This window comes from Cinclus cinclus, chromosome 23, assembly GCF_963662255.1.
Source record: "Cinclus cinclus chromosome 23, bCinCin1.1, whole genome shotgun sequence".
Taxonomy (NCBI): domain Eukaryota; kingdom Metazoa; phylum Chordata; class Aves; order Passeriformes; family Cinclidae; genus Cinclus; species Cinclus cinclus.
In genome coordinates this window covers 6,537,539-6,556,478 of record NC_085068.1, presented here as the reverse complement: position 1 = coordinate 6,556,478, position 18,940 = coordinate 6,537,539, and the positions used below count along the sequence as shown (strand labels likewise).

At 44.1% G+C, this 18,940-nt stretch overlaps 1 protein-coding gene across 2 annotated transcripts in view; it reads left to right on the top strand.

Annotated features, from left to right (window-relative positions):
* The first annotated feature begins 288 nt into the window (after positions 1-288).
* SKI (SKI proto-oncogene) overlaps positions 289-18,940 on the top strand; it is a 94,347-nt gene continuing 75,695 nt past the window's right edge. The window contains exons 1-2 of one of the 2 annotated variants that reach the window (XM_062507760.1): positions 289-1,200; positions 1,771-1,772. In XM_062507760.1, coding sequence (XP_062363744.1) covers positions 289-1,200; positions 1,771-1,772 — 914 coding nt within the window. The remainder of the gene's footprint in view (positions 1,201-1,770; positions 1,773-18,940) is intronic. The other variant, XM_062507761.1, reaches the window with a different exon arrangement.

Genomic DNA, 18,940 nt, shown 5'->3' with positions numbered 1-18,940 from the left:
CTCTTTTCGCCGTGATTCTGTGCTCCATCGGGGCAGCTTGGAGACTTGGAGGGTTTGAAATTGTAACGCGAACCAAGAGAAAAGAAAGAAGATAGAGACACGCATACAAAAGGATTTATTTCCTCTCCGTTAGTGGATTGCTGAGTGAGAAGGAGGAAAAACACAAGGGTGGGTTGTTTTATTTTGTTCATATTTTTTCCTTAAAAAAAAATCCCTTAGGTGGATTTGCATCAGGGTGGAAGATAACTGGGGATTTTTGCTGTTTGTTTTGGGAATAGAAACTAAAAAATGGAGACTGTAAGTAGAAGCAGCTTCCAGCCTCATCCAGGACTGCAGAAGACCTTGGAACAGTTTCATCTGAGCTCTATGAGCTCCCTGGGTGGCCCTGCTGCTTTCTCAGCGCGATGGGCACAGGAGATGTACAAGAAAGACAATGGCAAAGACCCAGCGGAACCTGTACTGCATCTGCCCCCGATCCAGCCTCCTCCGGTCATGCCTGGTCCCTTCTTCATGCCCTCGGACAGATCCACGGAGAGGTGCGAGACCATCCTGGAAGGGGAAACCATCTCCTGCTTTGTGGTGGGCGGAGAGAAGCGGCTTTGCTTGCCCCAGATCCTGAACTCGGTGCTCAGGGACTTCTCCCTGCAGCAGATTAATTCGGTGTGTGATGAGCTACATATTTACTGCTCCAGATGCACTGCTGACCAGCTGGAAATCCTCAAAGTCATGGGCATCCTCCCCTTCTCCGCTCCTTCCTGCGGGCTCATCACGAAAACTGATGCTGAGAGGCTTTGTAACGCCTTGCTTTATGGTGGCACCTATCCTCCCCACTGCAAGAAGGAATTCTCTAGCACAATTGAGCTGGAGCTTACGGAGAAGAGCTTCAAGGTGTACCATGAGTGCTTTGGGAAGTGTAAGGGACTCCTGGTGCCAGAGCTTTACAGTAACCCCAGCGCAGCCTGCATCCAGTGCTTGGACTGCAGGCTCATGTACCCACCTCACAAATTTGTGGTCCACTCTCACAAATCGTTGGAAAACAGGACTTGCCACTGGGGCTTTGACTCTGCAAACTGGAGATCCTATATCCTCCTCAGCCAGGATTATGCTGGGAAAGAGGAGAAAGCTAGACTGGGCCAGCTCTTAGACGAAATGAAAGAAAAATTTGACTATAACAACAAATACAAGAGGAAAGCCCCCCGGGTAAGTGATGCCTGTAATTTTAAAGGGGGCGGGGGGAATTTCGGTAACGTTCATCGATATACCCAAATTGTTACCAGCTGCTTTTCCTCGGAGTCATTTAGCAATTTTACTCGTGTTTTCTATTCTACCCGCGTGTGTGTCACTGTGGAGGAGCAGTGCTCGAGATGGCACCTTTATTTCTCTGGTTGTGTTCTGACCACGGTGGTTGGAGTTTGTTTAAATTACGTATGTGTATTTGTATATTTTACTATTTGTGGACCTTGATCTTGAGCTTTAAGCTCATCACACTGCCTCAGACTTTATCTGGCAGTGCGTGATTTCGGGGCTTCAAGGGCTTCTTCACTCAGGGGTCAAGGCAAGAAAGAAGCAAGAAAAAAGGAGCAGGTACTGATGGCTCCAGACACAAGTCCACGCACTTTTTTGGTCGACTGAGTGTCGCCAGGGATGGAGGTGCGGGCTGAATGCTCTAAATGCTTTTATGGAAATAAAGTGTGCCTGTTGTGAAAAAAAATTTGTGCCGGTAGTGCAGGTTATTGGTTTATAGATGAAGTGTTCGGAACGCGAATGGAGAAGTCCCTGCTTTTAGAGTATCCCTGTGGAGCCTAAATTTCCCCAGCAGACAGACTTTTGTATATTGGATTATGTATACATCCAGCAAATGACTCTGTCTAGGGCCAGCTGCAGCAGCTCCTTAAGGTATTCCATGCCGTGCTGTGCTGAGCCAGACAGCTAAAGCACATTTTTTTAGGTGCCACTTGTTTTTCTTTCAGTCTGAGCTGCCTTTAGATCCCAGAATCCTTGGTGTGTGGGTGGGAGGCTGCCTTGGCATCTGGCAGCGGTCCTGCTCCATGGGCAGCAGTGCCACAAGGCCTTGGGGAGTCGCAGACACCGGGATGTCTGTTTGTCTGTATGTCTGTATATCTGTCTGTCTGGCTCCTGGGATGGTGCAACTGGCTGGGGATGAGCAATTCTGCTTCCCGCTCCTTCCCCCCGGTGCAAGGGGAAAGCAAACTCCTGCCTCCCGAGTTCTGCCCTGCAGGTTTGGTGGCTGGGCTCTGCCTCACTGTCAGAGATTTCCAGACTCTGGGGTTTTGTGTCTGGAGTGGAGGGGCAATACACAAGCCTGGAAAAGAGAAGCGATGTTTAAAGCCTACTGTGAAAACTCTGTATTAACTTACCAAATACCTGTTTAAAGCGGCAGGCACACTCAGACTAAGGTAGAGCTTTTGTTTATAAAAAAAACCAACAAAAATACATAGGCAGAACCCAGATTAAAGAAAAAAAAATGCTGTGCCAACAGTACAGTAATTCCACAACCAGACTAGGAGGCCCAGTGAGCCCATTTGACCGGGCTGCCACACTTCTGGATTAGGGAGCAGGGTCTCACTCTTGCAGTTCCAGTTTCTCTCCTGGCCCCTGGCTCAATCCTTGTCCTCACCCCTCCTTTTCCTCCCCGGAGTGTCAGGACGCTGTGACAAAGCTGGGCTGTAATGAGGCACATTATCCCCGTGGTTGGAGGTGGATGTGTTTTTAATGGCTTGTCTATTCCCCGTCAGTCATGTGCTCAGATGGAATGGTGGGATAGATCTACATGGATGTGAGAGGAGAATATGGCTTTCAAACAGGAGACATTTTTCATGCTGGGAAAGGAATTTTCTAGGGCATGTTTCATTTGGGAAGTAAAATGAAGAAATCTCCACATTTTTGTTGTACATAGGTCCTGTTCCCCTGGCTTGGTCATTTCCAGAGTCTAATTAAAATGAGTGTTCATAGAGAAGTGCTTTCTTTTTCTTGCAAGGCTTTCTCAGTGTTCTCTCCAACTGCATCATTTATCCTCCACCCCAGGCGAGGCTGCAGAAGGAGAGCAAGAAAAGGTTACTAAACCTTGGCTGTGCCTCAGGATTTTTGGGGACCCTTTCATAGGTCCTAATTCAGAACATGAGAAGCACTCTTCCCTCACCGTCCAAAATCTGCCTGGAGTGCAGCACTTCTCACAGAGTGAATTGAAGAGATCTAATAGTGAATGCCAAAAATTGTGTGAGGAAGTGGTGGCCATCTATTTTTTGGAAAACTTTGCCAGAAATCCATCATGATGAAATTCTAAGTCTGCTGCATAAATTCATCTGGAAGGCAGCAAGGAATGAGGTGGGAAAGAATAAAGTGGTGTGTGCTCAGATGATGGGGCAGGGAAAACAATGTTTTATCTAATATTAAGTCTCAAGGCTTTCAAGACTCTTCTGTTAAAACTGTGCAGTCCTGAGGAGACCCTGACGGTGCTGGCAGAGTTTTGTACACTTATCCTTCCTTTTCCTCAAGTCTTTTTCTATTTGGCTTAGCCAACGGATATCATATGCTAAGGCCATTTATGTTGTAGCAGTGTGTGTGGATAATTATGGAGAGATTTAATCGGACTGTAAGACTGGTAGGCTGTGGCCAGGGGCAAGTAACATTGGAGTAAAGTTGGGTGCCTAGTGAAGAAATGACAGGATGGTCCCATTCCATGTGTGTTAAATCCTGTATGGGTTTTGTGTGTGTGTGTGGCTCTCTGGCTGTCTTGGGGATGAAAGGGTGAAGCACATGTGTCTTTGTGGTGGGCTTCCTTTTTGATGTAGATCTCAGCTTTGCTTTGTTCTGTTTCATGCAGAGGTGTTTTTGTGCGTGATGTGCTGTAAGCTGCTGTGTCAGATATTGGGCTTTCTGCTTTCAGGAGTGGCCTTTTCTTCAGTCTCTCAATTTATTTATTTCTCTGTGTGTGCAGATACATTGCTTTGTGTGTTGTGTTTTCCCTGGGGCTCTGGTAGTATGTTGGTAGCATGGGATGCATATGACCAATTTTATGGCTGTTTAAGCAGCAGTGAGTGTTTTGACCTTTTCATGTGTCTCCATGAGGTTTCTGTGATGAGGTCTGGAGATTCTGCCAGCACAGCTCTGCCTTTTAAGGGTCTGACTTAAATGGAGGAGCTGGGTTGGCACAAGCCCCTGGTGCAGATTCAGCGTAGTGGAAGAACTGCCTTTTTTTCCTCCTTTTTTCCCCCCCTTTCCCTTTTTTTTCCTTGGCGTGGTTTTAAAGCTTTGCTACAAGGCGTAGCTTTTCATAGATATTTCATTCCCAGTGCATATTTCTCTGTACATCAAGTATCTGTAGTGCATATCCATCCTTCTGTACCAGGAGATGGATGTTTAGGTGCAGAAATCTCTCTGTCAGCCGTGTTGGTTGAACGAGCTTCCTGTTACCTGGTCTTGCCACTTGCAGAAGAACCCTTTGTAAAGTCAGCAAAGGGTCTTAACCAAAAGCTGGAGGGAGTTGTGACAACTGGAGCCCCCCACTTGAGCAGGGACCATAAAGGCCTCAGTCATATTCCTTTCCCTCTTCTAAAATTTTGGTTTTTATATACTCCTTATTCATGCTTGGATAAGTAACTGACCTCCCATAAGGTCTTTCACCTTGCTGCCACTTCCAAAAACTCCTTTTTTCTTGAACGTATAACTTCTCCATTTTACTTGTTTTGTGTCCTTCATTGGGTGTTCCACCTTCCCATTCAGGGTTTGTTGTGCTTTGCTTTCTCTCTGCACCAACACAGCTTTTACTTGTGTGGGCGTCTTGTTTCTTTACCTGTCTCATCTCATCTCATCTCATCTCATCCACCATTACTGGTGTGGAGCACAGCCATTACATTCTGGGGTATTTCTAGAAATTAAAAATGTGAATAACCTGGCAGCATTGCAAAACAGGGTCCTAGAAATCCACCATCAGTGCCAAAGCTTTTTCTTGGGCTCAGCTCCTGGTGGCTGGTGTGTGCTCTCCTGTGGGACCGATGTGTGTCTGTGGCACTGCTCTCCACTCCCTGCTTGCCTCACATCAGGATGCTCCACTCACACAGAATTAGTTCAGACACAGCCCTGAAGGCTTTGTTAGTTGCTATTTCCAGAAGCGGAGGGTGGGTTCATGTGTCTATTTCGAACCCTTTTTCTCCAATACTGAACGGAGCAATATTTGACGGCATTTTGAGATTCCCCACCTGTGTGCCAGACGAGTACCCTGAGCAGAGCTGGCTGTGAGCAGGACCCAGCAGAGGCAGAGCTGTCCTTGCACGCGTGTGAGCACACCCACACACCCAGCGCTGCCGTGTTCCCACGGTTCAAGTCCCAGCAGCACTTCTATGAAGTAGCTGGAAGCCAGAAGCAGCATTCTGGGTACTGACACATAAATGAGCACATGAGGCCTCCCACTTTATTTCACAATGCCTCCCAACCCAGCGCTGCCACAACATGCAGCTCGCTCAGCTGGAGGAAGGTTTAGCCAGGTCAAGTGTGCAGCGGAATCAAAGAACCCAAATTGCTGTGAGCGGAGCAGCACGGCGCTGGTGTGGATGGAGGGAGGATGTGGGCTTTTAGGTGCTGCCCAGTGTGCTGTGCTGTGCTTTATGGCCACCTGAAAGGCTGCAGGAGTAGAGCTGGAATTTGTATCTTATCCTAAAGTTCTGCCTTCTGGCAGTAGTAACCTTTATTTGTTAATAGGTGTATTCTGTGGTGGGTGTAGCAGAGAGGTTCTGAGTTTATTCCCTGGCAGTGATGTTCAGATGGCAGGATGAATCTATTCCTCTTGGTAGAAACTGGCATAAAAAATATTGTTGCAATTTTTTTTTGCCCAAGAGCTAAGGGTTCAGTTGTTTTCCCGTGGCATGTTGAAGTCATGTCTTCTACCTGATATTCAAGAACTGTTTTAGAGATTCTCCAGTAAAAACTTAGAAGTCCCTAAAAACACAAACATTGACATCTTGGGGCAGTAGTTTAATTCAGAAGCCTTTTACAGCTTTAAAGTTGAACTTCGAAAGTGACACCAGCTTGAAGGAAATTCTGTGTACCCAGGGAGAGGACAGTGTTTAAGCAAACATCAGCAATTTTTCCCAGGCGTACAAACAGTTTTACAGATGTTGTAGATGAGAACAAAGTAGCAGGTACGTGCATGTGTGTTGGAGAAAGAGTTTGCTGCCAATGATCTCATGATGTTGAGTCAACTATGGCTCTCTCTTGCTCCAGAAGAGTTCCTAAGTTCCTCAAGTCAGTTCTGTTGAATTAGGGTGAGAATTATATGCAATTTCTGCTTTTGAAAATCGCTGCCCAAAATATTTAAACCTCTGCCTCTCCCTCCATTGTCTGGGCTGTCTTGCTTGCCTCTCCATTTCTGTGGTTTCGGGCTTGGGCGTGTGCTCTGCCCAAACAGTAGCACGCTTTGAAGATGCGTGTAAACACCACTTATTTTTTGGATGTGCTGGGAGCCTGACACCTGGTCCCTGGCAGGCTGCGAGCCCACAGTTATCGCTGGCTGGGGCTGGCTGACCCGGGAGGGTGTGTTTGCACTTGCTGAGAGGCGCCTTTGCATCGGTGTTGTAAAAGCATCTGGAGGCGTCTGCGCCAGGCTGCTCCGAGCGTGTCCGGGCAGCGCAGCAGCGCAGGGCTGGAGCCTCTCGTTCCTTATCTGCACCCCCAGCAGCAGCACTGCCAGAGCAGGGGGGCTCCAGGACCACAGCCACGGCCTCTGGGTGTCTACAGTAGAGATGCAGTGTCCGGTCTTACAAATAACTCACCTTACGTTCATCTACTGGCAGAGTAATTTAAGCGAAGGGTTTGAATGTCCCCAGTGCAGTAAGGAGTGGGCTGGTGCTTACTGGGGATCGCTGGTGATTGAACTCACATTGCTGGCTCAGCTGGCCGGACTGCTTTGCCATCTCACGAGGAGCTGTGTCTCCATGAGAGCAATATTATGACACAGATTTATTTTTTTTAATATTTGGCTTGGTTTAGTTGTTCTGGTTTTATTTTAAGGCACGCTTCGGACTCGACTCTGTAATTCTTATTTAAGAGGGAACTGTCATGAAAGAGTTACACCAAAACCAGTAGGGGGATCTCGGAAAAAAAATTAGACAAAAATGACTTATACTGCATTTTTGAGAATCTATTGATAGAATGCTGTCAATTACTAGACTGATCTATTTTAGCTGAGTGGCTGTAGAGCACTTAATTCAAATTGATCTTCACATACAGGAAGCATTACTTTAAAAACTATGAATATAGCGTGTTTTTGTTTGAAATCTGTCAATTAGAGCATGTGTGTTAATGATACATTTTCTTAGATAATATCTACTTTGCATATGTTTTGTGTGTTTGGGTAATGTGTATTGTGAATTAATAATTCAGCACCAATTTTTTAATGCTATTCTGCTCTGTCTCTAATACAGGCAGTGTACATTCTTGGAAAATAATTTCAGAGAAGCAAGTTCGCTCTGAAACAATGTGCTCTGGTCCCTTCCTTTCCCTTTACACCTTGTGCAGTCTTGTATGCCTTAAATTTCATTGTCAGCATAGAGGTTCAGACTCAGATCATCACTGAAATCACCTGCTCTGGATCTTCTGGAACACAGCGGGTTAATCCGAAGCTTTGGGGCCGGTTCGACAGCTCCCACTCAAGCGATCAGCCCATAGTAATTGGAACCAGTTCACCCACAAACCACAGCAGACTCGTGTATCAGACTCCTTCCTGTGTGTTGGCTGGCAGACACCAGGGGCAGATCTGAACCAGAATGTCCCAGTGCTGAGGCAGAGTGGCTTCACTAAGTTTATGGCCTTAGCTGATATTGACTGTGCTGACCCTGAGACCCTGTAGTTCTGCTACTGCAGTATTTTCATTCTGCTCATTAATGAGGATTTGGTTTAGTAGACATTTGGTGCTCTGATCCTGGTGGATCTCCCTGAATGGGGCAACTGGGAACTGGCTTCAGACTGAAAGGGTCTTGTCTGCTGGTCACTACACGCAAGATTTGGTTTTAAGGTTGTGGTAGAGATCTACCACAGAGATCTTCTCTTCCTGTATTTAGGATTTGTCAGTTTTTAATTTTTACTAATGAAGAAGTATATCTAAGGTTAGGATAAGGACTAGCCTTTTCTGCTGATGCAAATTCAAGGACCATAAGCTTGGCCTCAGAGTTAAATGAGGAGCAGATGATTGAGTGTGCAGCTTTCCTTGGCATTGGGGAATCCTGCTGGCTGATAGCGACTGGCCCCTCTGCACTGAGATAACGATTTTCCTTTGACTTTTGGTTGGATGAGGTGACGAAAACACTGATACTAATTTGAGCTCTGATCCTGTCAGTGTGTGATGGACAGAGCTCTTCTGGGAGCCAATGGGAATTCCCATGCGTGGAGCTCTTATTGTCACCTCCATCTATGGTTTGGTTGCTATCACTTAAAATTAGGCTTCTCTAAGCAGTGGATGCATATTAACACAACCTGATAAGCTGCACAGACATATGTTCTGGGAAGTAAGGCAGGTCCATCCTAACTCAGTCTTGTTCTAACAGACCTGTTTAAAGAGTCAGGGAAAACGTACGTGAGGCTGGAGATTCTGTGTGTATGTAAAAATTGCAGCATCATTCTGTATGCTGGAGGTAAACAGCAAAGGAGCTAATCAATAACCTGGGTTCTGGCTTTGTTGTTTATTGATTTATGTACAGTTACCTTTGCACATGCTTTGTAGAAAATGGGAGTTTTATGTTTGGTTTTCTGTAGTTTTTTCTTAAAAAAAATGGAAGCTGTTTCTGTTTTGGTATGAGAATCAGTGTGCCTGGAAGCACAAGGACTGCTCAGGCTTTAAGGATTAAAAGACAGCAGCATTATCAACAAGGTAAGGTAGAGCCTGGTGCTTGTCTTTTCCTGGAGAAGATTCCAGTGATGGATTCAGGAGCTGTGGTACCCTGTGCTTTGTTCCTCGCCTGCTGTTCACTCAGTGGTATAGTTTTGTAGAATAAGGTCACTGGCTTGGATGGCTTCTTGGTTTCTCAACCCTGTTCACCAGCCAGTTTGTGTAATGTCTGTCTGAAGCATTGAGTAAGGGCATTGAAATAGCAGACAGGATATCAAGTGTTCGGAAGTCTGGGTTAAGTATAACAGACAGTTCTGGCTGGCGAAAGGGGAGCAGCCCCTGGAGCTCGCTCACAGCTCAGTCTCTGTGGAAACACCAGACTCGGGGCTCTGCATCTCTGTTCCAGCTCTTCCCCTCTGTTCCCTCCACACCCATATAATTAATCGTGTGTGGGTGCACCTCTTTTCTAGATATGTCTTCCTTGTTTCTTAGTGGCACAGAATTGTATGTAATAATGTCTCTTTCTAAGGATTACATAAGTTGAAGATGATTTCTCCACTGGGAGAATTATGCAAGTTTAAACTGAAATGTATTTAGAAAGCTTTTATGTGTGTGTTTTCTGACTTGCAATGCAGAGGGTGATTTATTTGCATCCTTAATTGAACAACATCTGTTGGGGTTGGAAGAAAAACCATTTCATATCTTTTCACTGTCATATCCTGCATTTTTTATGGAGTCCTCTACCCCCTTTACTTCTCACATTACCTGTGTTACAGGTGCTGGTTTTTGTCCAGGTAGATCAGCCAGGCAATCCTGTGGGATGTTTTGGGCTCTGCAGCACAGTTGATGCGTATCTCCTGTAGTGTTTTCTTTCACTTGCTGGTTTTCACAGAATCATACAATCATTGATGCTGGAAAAGACCTCTGAGATCCTTGAGCCTGGCCACTGATCACCACCCTGTCCGCAGACACTTGAGTGCTGTGTAAGAAGTCTGTCCTTTATTACCATTAAAAAGTCTGAAATACCTCTGTAATGCTGCTCTTGGTATGCTTTGGTTTAGTAAGGGATTTCCTGCTGCCCTTGAGCAAAATCAAGGTCTGTGTCCCAGGAGAAGAAAGCACTGCACTCAAGAGTGTTTATTGAACTTGAAGAGGGCGAAACAACTTCTTGTTTGAGTGTGAATTTCTGTGTGAGGCTCTGTGTATGACCTGTACCCATTTCAGAGGGTGCACAGGTCTGGAGAGCTGTTTCTGCAGTTCCAGTGGCTTTGAGAGTCACTTTCCCTGCCTGTGGAATACTGGAGTGCTGCACTCGTGGTGCTGTTTGCAGGATTGAGCTCACAAAATTAATTCTGCTGAGTAATAAAAAATACAAGTTGCACAGGCATCCTGCTGCTTACCCAGACAGAGGTTGCAGTAGTACCAATTAGAAGCAGTGAATTACTTTAAATAATTAAGAAATTAAGTATTAAATTTTTCTAGGTTCCATGTTTATTCGCCCTACAAAATCTTCAAGATTGTTCAGGTTTACCTGTTCATAGCAGGAAAATAAGTTTTATAGCTTTCATACAGAGTAGTGGTATTAAAAAAGGCAGAAAATGAACAATATTAAGGCTAAAATATGGTGTGATTTCAGTAAACTTAACTGATGTAACGAATTTCAGATTTATACTTTCTTTATTAAGAATTATATGTTAAACAGGCTTTTCTGAAGCATCATCATTCCACAGTTGGAAAACTTATCTGAGTTGAAAGATAACAGTGTCATTAAAAAAAAAAAAAAAAAATTGCCATTCTTAACTCCCCACTGGCAGTTCCAGTTTATTCAGTGAATTATCTCACCCATGCTGGTATAATTTAGAAATACTTATTTGAAATATCTGTGTTTAGAGTGGTGCAGAGCTGCTGGAAGAAGTAAATCAGGCTCAGAGCAGCACAGACTGCAGCATCAGGTCCATCATTGATATTTCTTTGCTCCCATTTTAGTCACTAATAAGAAACGTGCCATGCAATGAGTCCTTGCACTTATATAGCCAAATATTTAGTTTTATTTGGCTTTTTGCCCTTTTTTTTTGCCACAATAGTGTAGTTCCTGTGAAACCAGTGGAGCCAAATAACCTTTGGGCCATTTTCAGTGATAGAAGTGAAGTGCTCTATTTTACTATCAGTGAATATGCACAACTACTACTCAAAGGTCTTGGCCCTCACAGCCTGCAAATTAGGTGCTCCTTTTCTAAATCCTTAATTTCTGAAAACATTTCTGTGAAAATCTTATTTTATAATGGTTACATTGATAATTCTTTTGCCCTGTTGATTCTAGAGCAAAGGTCTTGTGTTGAAGACTACTGAGTTCTGAAGGTAAAAATTAAATTACATTTTTATTATTATATAGTTTTGCACTTTTATAATATAAAATTATGTCTACAAAATAAATCAGTAATTTTGGTACAAAATAAAAGTAAATCAGTAATTTTGAGGGGAGAAGGTGGGAGAGGGAGTTGGCAGTGCCTTAACTACTATTTACTTGTATTTGTTTGTATGACTTGCTTCATTATTTGTAGCATTAACTTTTTCGTGTGTCTTTTAAGTAAATTTGATCTTTTTGCAGTTTTTGAGCAATTAACCTAGCTGTGATGAGGCTTGAAAGAATATCATCTGCACACCTGTTTAATGTTGAAGATGAGGCATTCAGTGCTTTGTGGCTTTAGCTTGAAATTCAAGTTGCTTTGAGTCATCCCTTTAGTCTTTTGTTTGGGTGGAAAAAAGGAGTGGCAGCAAAGGGCCTGCAGCTAAGAAATGAAAGAGTTGAATTAGGTTTTAGAAATGTTAGTCTTGGCATTTGGGCCATTTGCATTTGTAGAGATCGTCACGGCTTTAGTTGGGGTTGAGCAGTTTGGGGATGGAGAATGTTCCACATCTGTCCCAGTTACTCCTCAGGGGCACTGGGACAGCGGGAGGAGCTGGACTGGGAGCTGTGGGCTCACGTTTCCACCACCTTCCCTCCCGGGGATTATTGCTCCACCTGTATTTCCATGCTGTGGTGCACAACTAAGTCATGTTTTTCCTGACAGCAGCTTCTAATTCTGTGACCCAGAGGACTCTCCATTCTTAAATCACAAACAGAGTCACAAACACGGGGCAGAAACTGCTACCAAAGAATCGCAGAGTTCTCTTTGTTTTCCTTGTTTTGGGTTATTTTGTGAAGCTTCATCAGTTCCTGCAGCTCCAGGAGAAGCTGCAGTGGCACAGAGGGGACAGCGTGGAGGTTCCCAGCAGGAACATCTTCCCTGGAATCATTGCTGGGAATTGTGAACAGCCCGAGCTGGTGTAACATCAGTGCACCGCTTAGTGCATGGTGCGCTCATGGTGAGCTTTAACTCCTGCCATGAGAGATAAGAGAATATCCTAAATCCCTGTGCTCCAGACCTTGAGGGTCTTTACTCAGATCTCCTGGTCTGGAATGCAGCCAGGATAATCCATGTGATATCAGTCAGGGAAACCCTGCCAGGGACTGAAAGGGAAGAAATTGGAGCTTCCCTGCCCCAGACCCTGCCATGGAGCCCTGGCTGCCCCAGTGCCTCACTCCAGCCTCCGTGGCTTGACTCCACTGAGATCACTGGACTTGATCAAGATTCATTAAAATGTGGAAATCACTCCCAAATGTGGCCAGGTTTTCCCCACTGGCAATAATTTGTGGATCACATTTTGCTGAGATGTCACAAGTAAAAATTTCAGTGGAGATTTTCTTTTCAGATGTCTATTTCAACACTGGAATTCTGCTCTTATAAATACACATGCAAATTTATAATATAGGTTCCTAAAAAAATTTATCAAATTCTCCCTCGTTAGCTGGACTAATTTATTAGTGCAGTTTTCTCTTATTATAACATGATTTGATTTCAGTAGAGTCACACAAAACTCCATATATTCCTTTGTTTCTAAGAGGGATGCTCATTCATGTGCTTGTAAAAGAGCAGCTGGATCCCATCTTGGCAGATGTGAAACCCTTAACATTGAAATTGCTGTAATTTTTGTATGTAGGGTTTTTTTCCTTTAAAAAATCTCTTATTAATTAGATTTTCCTCACTTTTGAACTTTTTCGCTCCCTCAGCCAAAATCTTAATCCCCTGTGACATCAGAATTAACTGCTTCAGACAATTGTGATGTCACAAAGTCTCAGGGAAGAGAAATATGGAGACACACAGATCCCGCTCAAACCAATTTCTTAATTTAGAAAAGCTGGGGGTTTTTTGCTTGGTTTTTGTTTTTGTTTTAAAGCCAGAAACAAGTTTTACCTCAGATTATCATGGCAAAGTAACTGTTGAGTTGGTCCAAAATCATTTTAAGCCGTCATGTAAAGGCTTCTCCAATCTGTGATTCCTGCTGGGGCAGGGGAGAGCTGCAGCTCTGGGCTGTGTCACTGTAGGGCCAAAAGAGAATTACAGCCCTGAAAAATTTGGTAAAGATCAGCAGGGCAGAGCCATGTCCCAAAGGAGAAGTTTGCAGAAGTAAATTCATAATTACCAGCTCTGTTACTCCTCTTCCTGCTGGTTTGGACACACTTGGTAGCTTTTTCGTTTCTTTTTTTTTTTTTCCTGTTTTTTTTTTTTTTTTTTTTTTTTTTTTTTTTTTTTTTTTTGGTGGGGGGGGGCGGGTGGTGGAGTTTTTGTTGTTAGGTTTGTTGGTTTGGGTTTTTTCTCCAAGCTCCTTCTCTAGGCTCTGTGCCCGAGTGCATCTCGGGATTTCCCTTTTGCTGAATGAGCTGCTTGTTTGAGAGGGAGGAAGTAAGGTCCCTTCTGGATTAGGAGGGAATGGGGGTGGAGGGTGGGGAAATGTCCTGTTTCATATGCAAAGCACACTGAACTGAAAAAACCCCACATGAAAACCTTTTAACAAAACCATCCATGTCACAGACTGGCAGAGCAGCTGTTGGCTTTGTTAGGGAGAATATTAATGTTTCAAAGACTTACAGAACCTTTTTAAAAATTAGATAAAGAATTGATTTTTTTTTTAAGATACAAGCTGTGGTAAAAAACTAAAAATTCTTCTTATCAATATCTGTGAATGGAATGTGCAATCAACTGATGTGACACGAACTTCTCACACAATGTGGTGAGATGTTATGATCTACACTCTTCTTTTGGAGACTGGAATGCCAGAATGGCCCTGATTCTTGAGGTGCTCATGTGTACACTGGTGTAAGAACTCTCACTTGAAAAGCAGATTATTGAAAGGAACTCCTAGAACGGCTTTTGCAATGAGGGGAAGTTGTGTTCCTGACTCTGAGTCTTTAGCCACTTTAAAAAACATCATCTGCCCTCCTTGGAGCAGGGCTCCTGCCAGGCTGGGTTCATGCTGCACACCTTGGGTTGTTTGGGAATCATGGGAATGGGAGATAATTACACATTTTCCTTGTCTCTGGTTTATCTTAAGAGTCAAACTGTTTCTTTGCTGCTAAAGTCTGGAAATTTGCTCAAACCTTCCTTAAATTCACATTGAGTTTAGTGGCAGAGAGGGACAGACATAGATTTTTTTTTTTCCCCTCTGGTTATTGAAGTGAAGGTATTGGGGTTTTCCAAGTAGAAACGGATTGTCTGGGATGTAAACTCATTTTTGGTATAGGTGAGCAGACAGTGATCATGGGTTAAACAGTAAGGAAATGGAACAGATATAAAACATTTGCTGTAGTTCTGGATTTTACTATTGGAGTAGTAACTGCAGTGAGTTCTGGTCTAATGTTCCTCACAAAACTGTGTTGAAAATCTCTACTGAAAATTTGTATTTCATTCAGAAACTGGCATTGTTTTTGTCTTATAACTTAGTTTATGTTACTGAGCTGCCTTCCTGTACAAGGAAGTGCTTGTGTAATGCCCAAGCCATTCCCATTCCTCACTGAATGATATGCAAATCTAGTCAATTAAGCAGGGGGGATTTAATTAGCAGTTTAAGTTCATGTGTGAAGTGTCTTGCCTTAATTACTTAACAGTTTTGTTGCAAATTTGCTAAGGTTTTTTTTTTCCCACAGAACTATCAAAACTGTGATTATATTTATTTATTTATTTTAATCTTTTTGGTAACATTTTCCAGTCCTGAACATTGTCCAGTGCCCTTAACACTCTGTGTGTGTGTCCCCTCTTCTGCAGCTCTTCTCAAAACTGGGGGCACACGGCAGAACTATGGTTATTATCTCAGAGCAGAACAACACATACTGAAAAAATCGTCAGGAATTTTGGAGTGAAAAACCATTTATTTGTTGGGTTTTTTTTGCAGCTAGGTGACACCATTATAGTAACATCAGTAGCAGCCTCATGTGTTTGTCATGATTATAGTAAATGGTGGCTTTTATTTTATGTTCTGCCTGGCCAAGGTGCTTTTCTGCAGCTCTGCAGAAGCTCAGGCTGTGGCTGTGTCAGGGGGCTGCAGTGCTGCAGGTCACTCAGCATTGATAGGAGATTTTTGTGCTGATACCAGACCTGGTGGGTTTTAATTTCACATCTCCTCCTGTGGAATACCTGGGCAGGTGAGGCTGGCACCAGCAGCTGGGGGATGTGCAGGTCCCTGCGTTGTGGTTTGTGTCAGGAGGTGCTGGCTGCTGGCCTTGGCTGTGGTGTAAGGGTGGGAAACTGCCATGGTTTTGATGTGGCATCACCTGCTCTGCTCTGACCACTCATATCTACATCAAAGCTTTAGAATCATGGGTGGCTGGAGCTTCGTGCTTTGTTCCTGCTCTGTTTGACACCGAGGGCTGGTTTGTGTTGGTGACCCCAGGACAGGAGGAGTTTGTTTGAGGCAGTCCCAGGAGTGCCCCAGGACAGTCCCAGTATCCAGGAGGCCCAGGCTGGGAGTGCTCAGTGATCCCCACGCTCCTTCTGGCGCTCCACTACTCCTTCTGCAGCTGAATATGCCACAGGAGGACACCTTGGGAAGTGAGGGAAGAGGGTGTTGGGTGTCAGGAGCAGGGCAGAGATGGCCTGAAGGATCCCTCAGGACAACATCTGGTACTCTGTGACTTCACCAGAGGTCCCTTAGAGGGGTGGCTGCTGTGGCTTTCTAGCCCAAGGGTTTGATTGCAGCCTGACCCAGGCTGTGGGATGGAGCCATCCTGAAGTCTGATCCCTTGAAGAGCCCTTCTTGGACTGAAGGTGTCCATCTGTATCTCATGGCAATGTACCAGTTATGGTCCTTTTATTTCTCCAGTTTTGGATCTCTGATGTGCATGCATGGAGAGACTGGTGAGGAACAAGAACAGCACTTTCACATCCAGGGCACTGCATCAGATTTACAGGTGTGATCCAGTGATTGTTTTAAAGGGTCTCTTCTTTAGGATTGACATCACTCTTCGATTCCCCATCAGTACCTTGTGAGATTTTGTCCTCCACAGTGCACAAACTGCCTTGAACTTCTCTGTGTAGTTGGTGGTGTAGTAGTGACATCTTGGGTTTAGAACTTTTGAAAATGGGGTTTCTACCAAGCAGGAATTTGAAACACATGGGTAGGAAAGTACTGCATTAGTTCTGGTGACTAATTCTCACATCTGGGCATCTTGTAGAGAACAGATTTTAAATAATTCAGCGCACAGATTGAATTGTCTGCAGTAGGAGCGTTGTTAGAATCCCTTCAGTCAGCAGACATCCAGTCTGGGCAAAAGGCTGGGCTGCTCATGTTACTTTCAGGTCCTTGGGTTAAAGGATCCTGTTTAAAGATTTACTGTCGCAGCCTATGATGGGAAATTCACCCTATTAATAATTCTCTTTATGAAGACAGGAATCCTCATTTCATGTAACTGCTCTTTGTAAATTGCTTTTGTGAAACAAAGTGATCAGAAAGAAAGAATAAAGCCACTACACTTCTTACAAGCAGAGACTGAAATCCTGAGTTATCTCCACCACCCCAACCCCCAGTATTAGTGGAAATGTCAAAGAATACTGTAATACAAAGCGCTTGTCCCTCTCCACAGACTTGCAGCACATTTCATATTGGCCTATTTGGGTCTTGCTTCCTAAGCACAGTGTAAGGGGCTCAAGAAAGCAAAAGTTACCAAAAAACATAGAGTGACCCGACATATTTGGTTTCCAAAGAGAGGTATAAATGCTGTGATTCAGAATTTTCATTTTGCTTTGACGTTTCATACCACTTCTAAAAATAGAATAATATAAAATACCCACTTTTAATTGGATGTGTTCATTCCTTCATTTTTTTCTATGCTTTCCCAAGCTGCATTCTGGAGGCATTTTCTGCAAATATATTATTATTACTAATCTTATTAAGATCCTGCGTTGGTGCCAGGATATTGTTAAAGAGAATTTCTTTCCAGTTCAGCCAGGGCAACCCCTTTGTTGAACCTTCTTTTGGATAGTGTTCCCATGTGCTGCAAGGGCACTGACACATGACCTCGTTACACATAGAAAATCCTAAATGTCCTGCCCCTTGCCAAACCTATCACAAAACTACCCATCACCCCCTTTTCAGGATCCCAGATGGTAAATAGCAGCAGGAGGTGAAAGGGGAGCTTTGTCTCCATTCTGAGGCCTGTTTTAAGTATTCTGTGTCTGTCTATATCCCTCTGCTTTTCCCACTCTGCCCATAAATTAGCAAGCCAGCTTTTCTGACGAGGGAAGACAAAATGTCCATAAGCTGCACAAATATCACCTACTCAAGAGAACGGTTTTGAACAGTTCCATTTATTTGATTGTGATTTCTCTTCGTTTGGGAAGAACCTCTGCCTGCCCTCCCCACTGCAGCACTGAGGGAAAGGCAGCTTTTCCCAAATACCAGGCTGCAGTTTATAATCTCTGTGCCACACTGGAATTTACCTACAAACAAAAAATCCCCAAGCCCAGAAAAAAGAAAACCCTACAAAGATCTGCTTGTCTGGTTCCAGTGTTTTTATTAAGCCAAAGTGGCAGGAGGAGCAGCAGTTCCTGCTGGATGGGGAGTGCTGGGAGCAGCTGGGAGCTGAGTTAGGAGGGGATTTCTCAGGCAGGCAGAGAGGAGCAGTGCTATGGGCAGGGGACAAAGCAGCAAATCTGGGACCATTTTGAGAAGCTGTGGGGATGCACCAAGCAGGATATTGTCTCTGCACACTTCCCATGGAGTTCCCCTCGCTGGCAACAATTTCCTGTCCTTAGTGCAGGAAAGTTGATGTTGATTTTTGCACAGGGGGGATTGTGTGGTGCGAGCTGTGCTGGCTGGAACAGCCTTGGCAGGGTCTGTGTGGAGGCAATAGCTGGGCACTCTCCGTGGGTTTGGGCTGGCAGGGGTGAAGGACGTGTGGAATTCACACTTGAGCATCTCTCAAAGCCAGATATCAAACTGACCTAGACATGCAAACACAGGAGGCTGGGTGGTTTCTGTGGCCTGCTCTGTGCAGGTTTCACAGAGTGGCTCCTGCTCAGTAACACTCATTTATGCTGCCCGAGTACATGTCCTTGTTTGTTGGCACAGGTTGTTTGTTTTTCCTTAATTAAGATACTGCATTCTACTTATTCTCCCTTATAATTCCCCAACCACCCTGCATTCATCCTGAGCCTGCAATCTGGCAGCTTTGTCAGTCTGAGATTAGTCTTTCCTCTGACCTGGGCTGTAGCTGAAGTAATGACTTTCCAGTTTCAGCTGACTGGAAATCACAGACTAGTGAACTGAAATACTGAGGGCTTAATGAATTCCCTGGATTCCCTGTGGTTTTTTTGGTACATCTTTATTTTAAACTGTTGAATATTAATAAGGAAAGGGGAGTGGGAGTGTAAGGCCTGTTTACTGTCTGGTACTTGAAAGAGATATTATTTTTTATTTGTTTGTTTCATTTTACGTTGCAAATATTGTTGTAGAAATCTTGCATGTTTGCCAAGTTCCTACCTAGTCTTTGGATGCCAAGCTGTTGTCAGCTGGGAAGCTGCTGGGAGGGATTTAAAGCAATATTACCTTTTTTGCAAATGTGGCTCTTAAACCATGAGTGAGTCCACCTTTGACCATTTTTTAATGAGCCTTTATTTTTAAGGTATGAGGAGAATTATGAAGAAGAGAGAGAACAGTTCAGGTGTCATTTGCTCCTTTTTTTCTGGCTAAGATTACTCAGTTTTTCACATTGTAAGTTTGATCAGC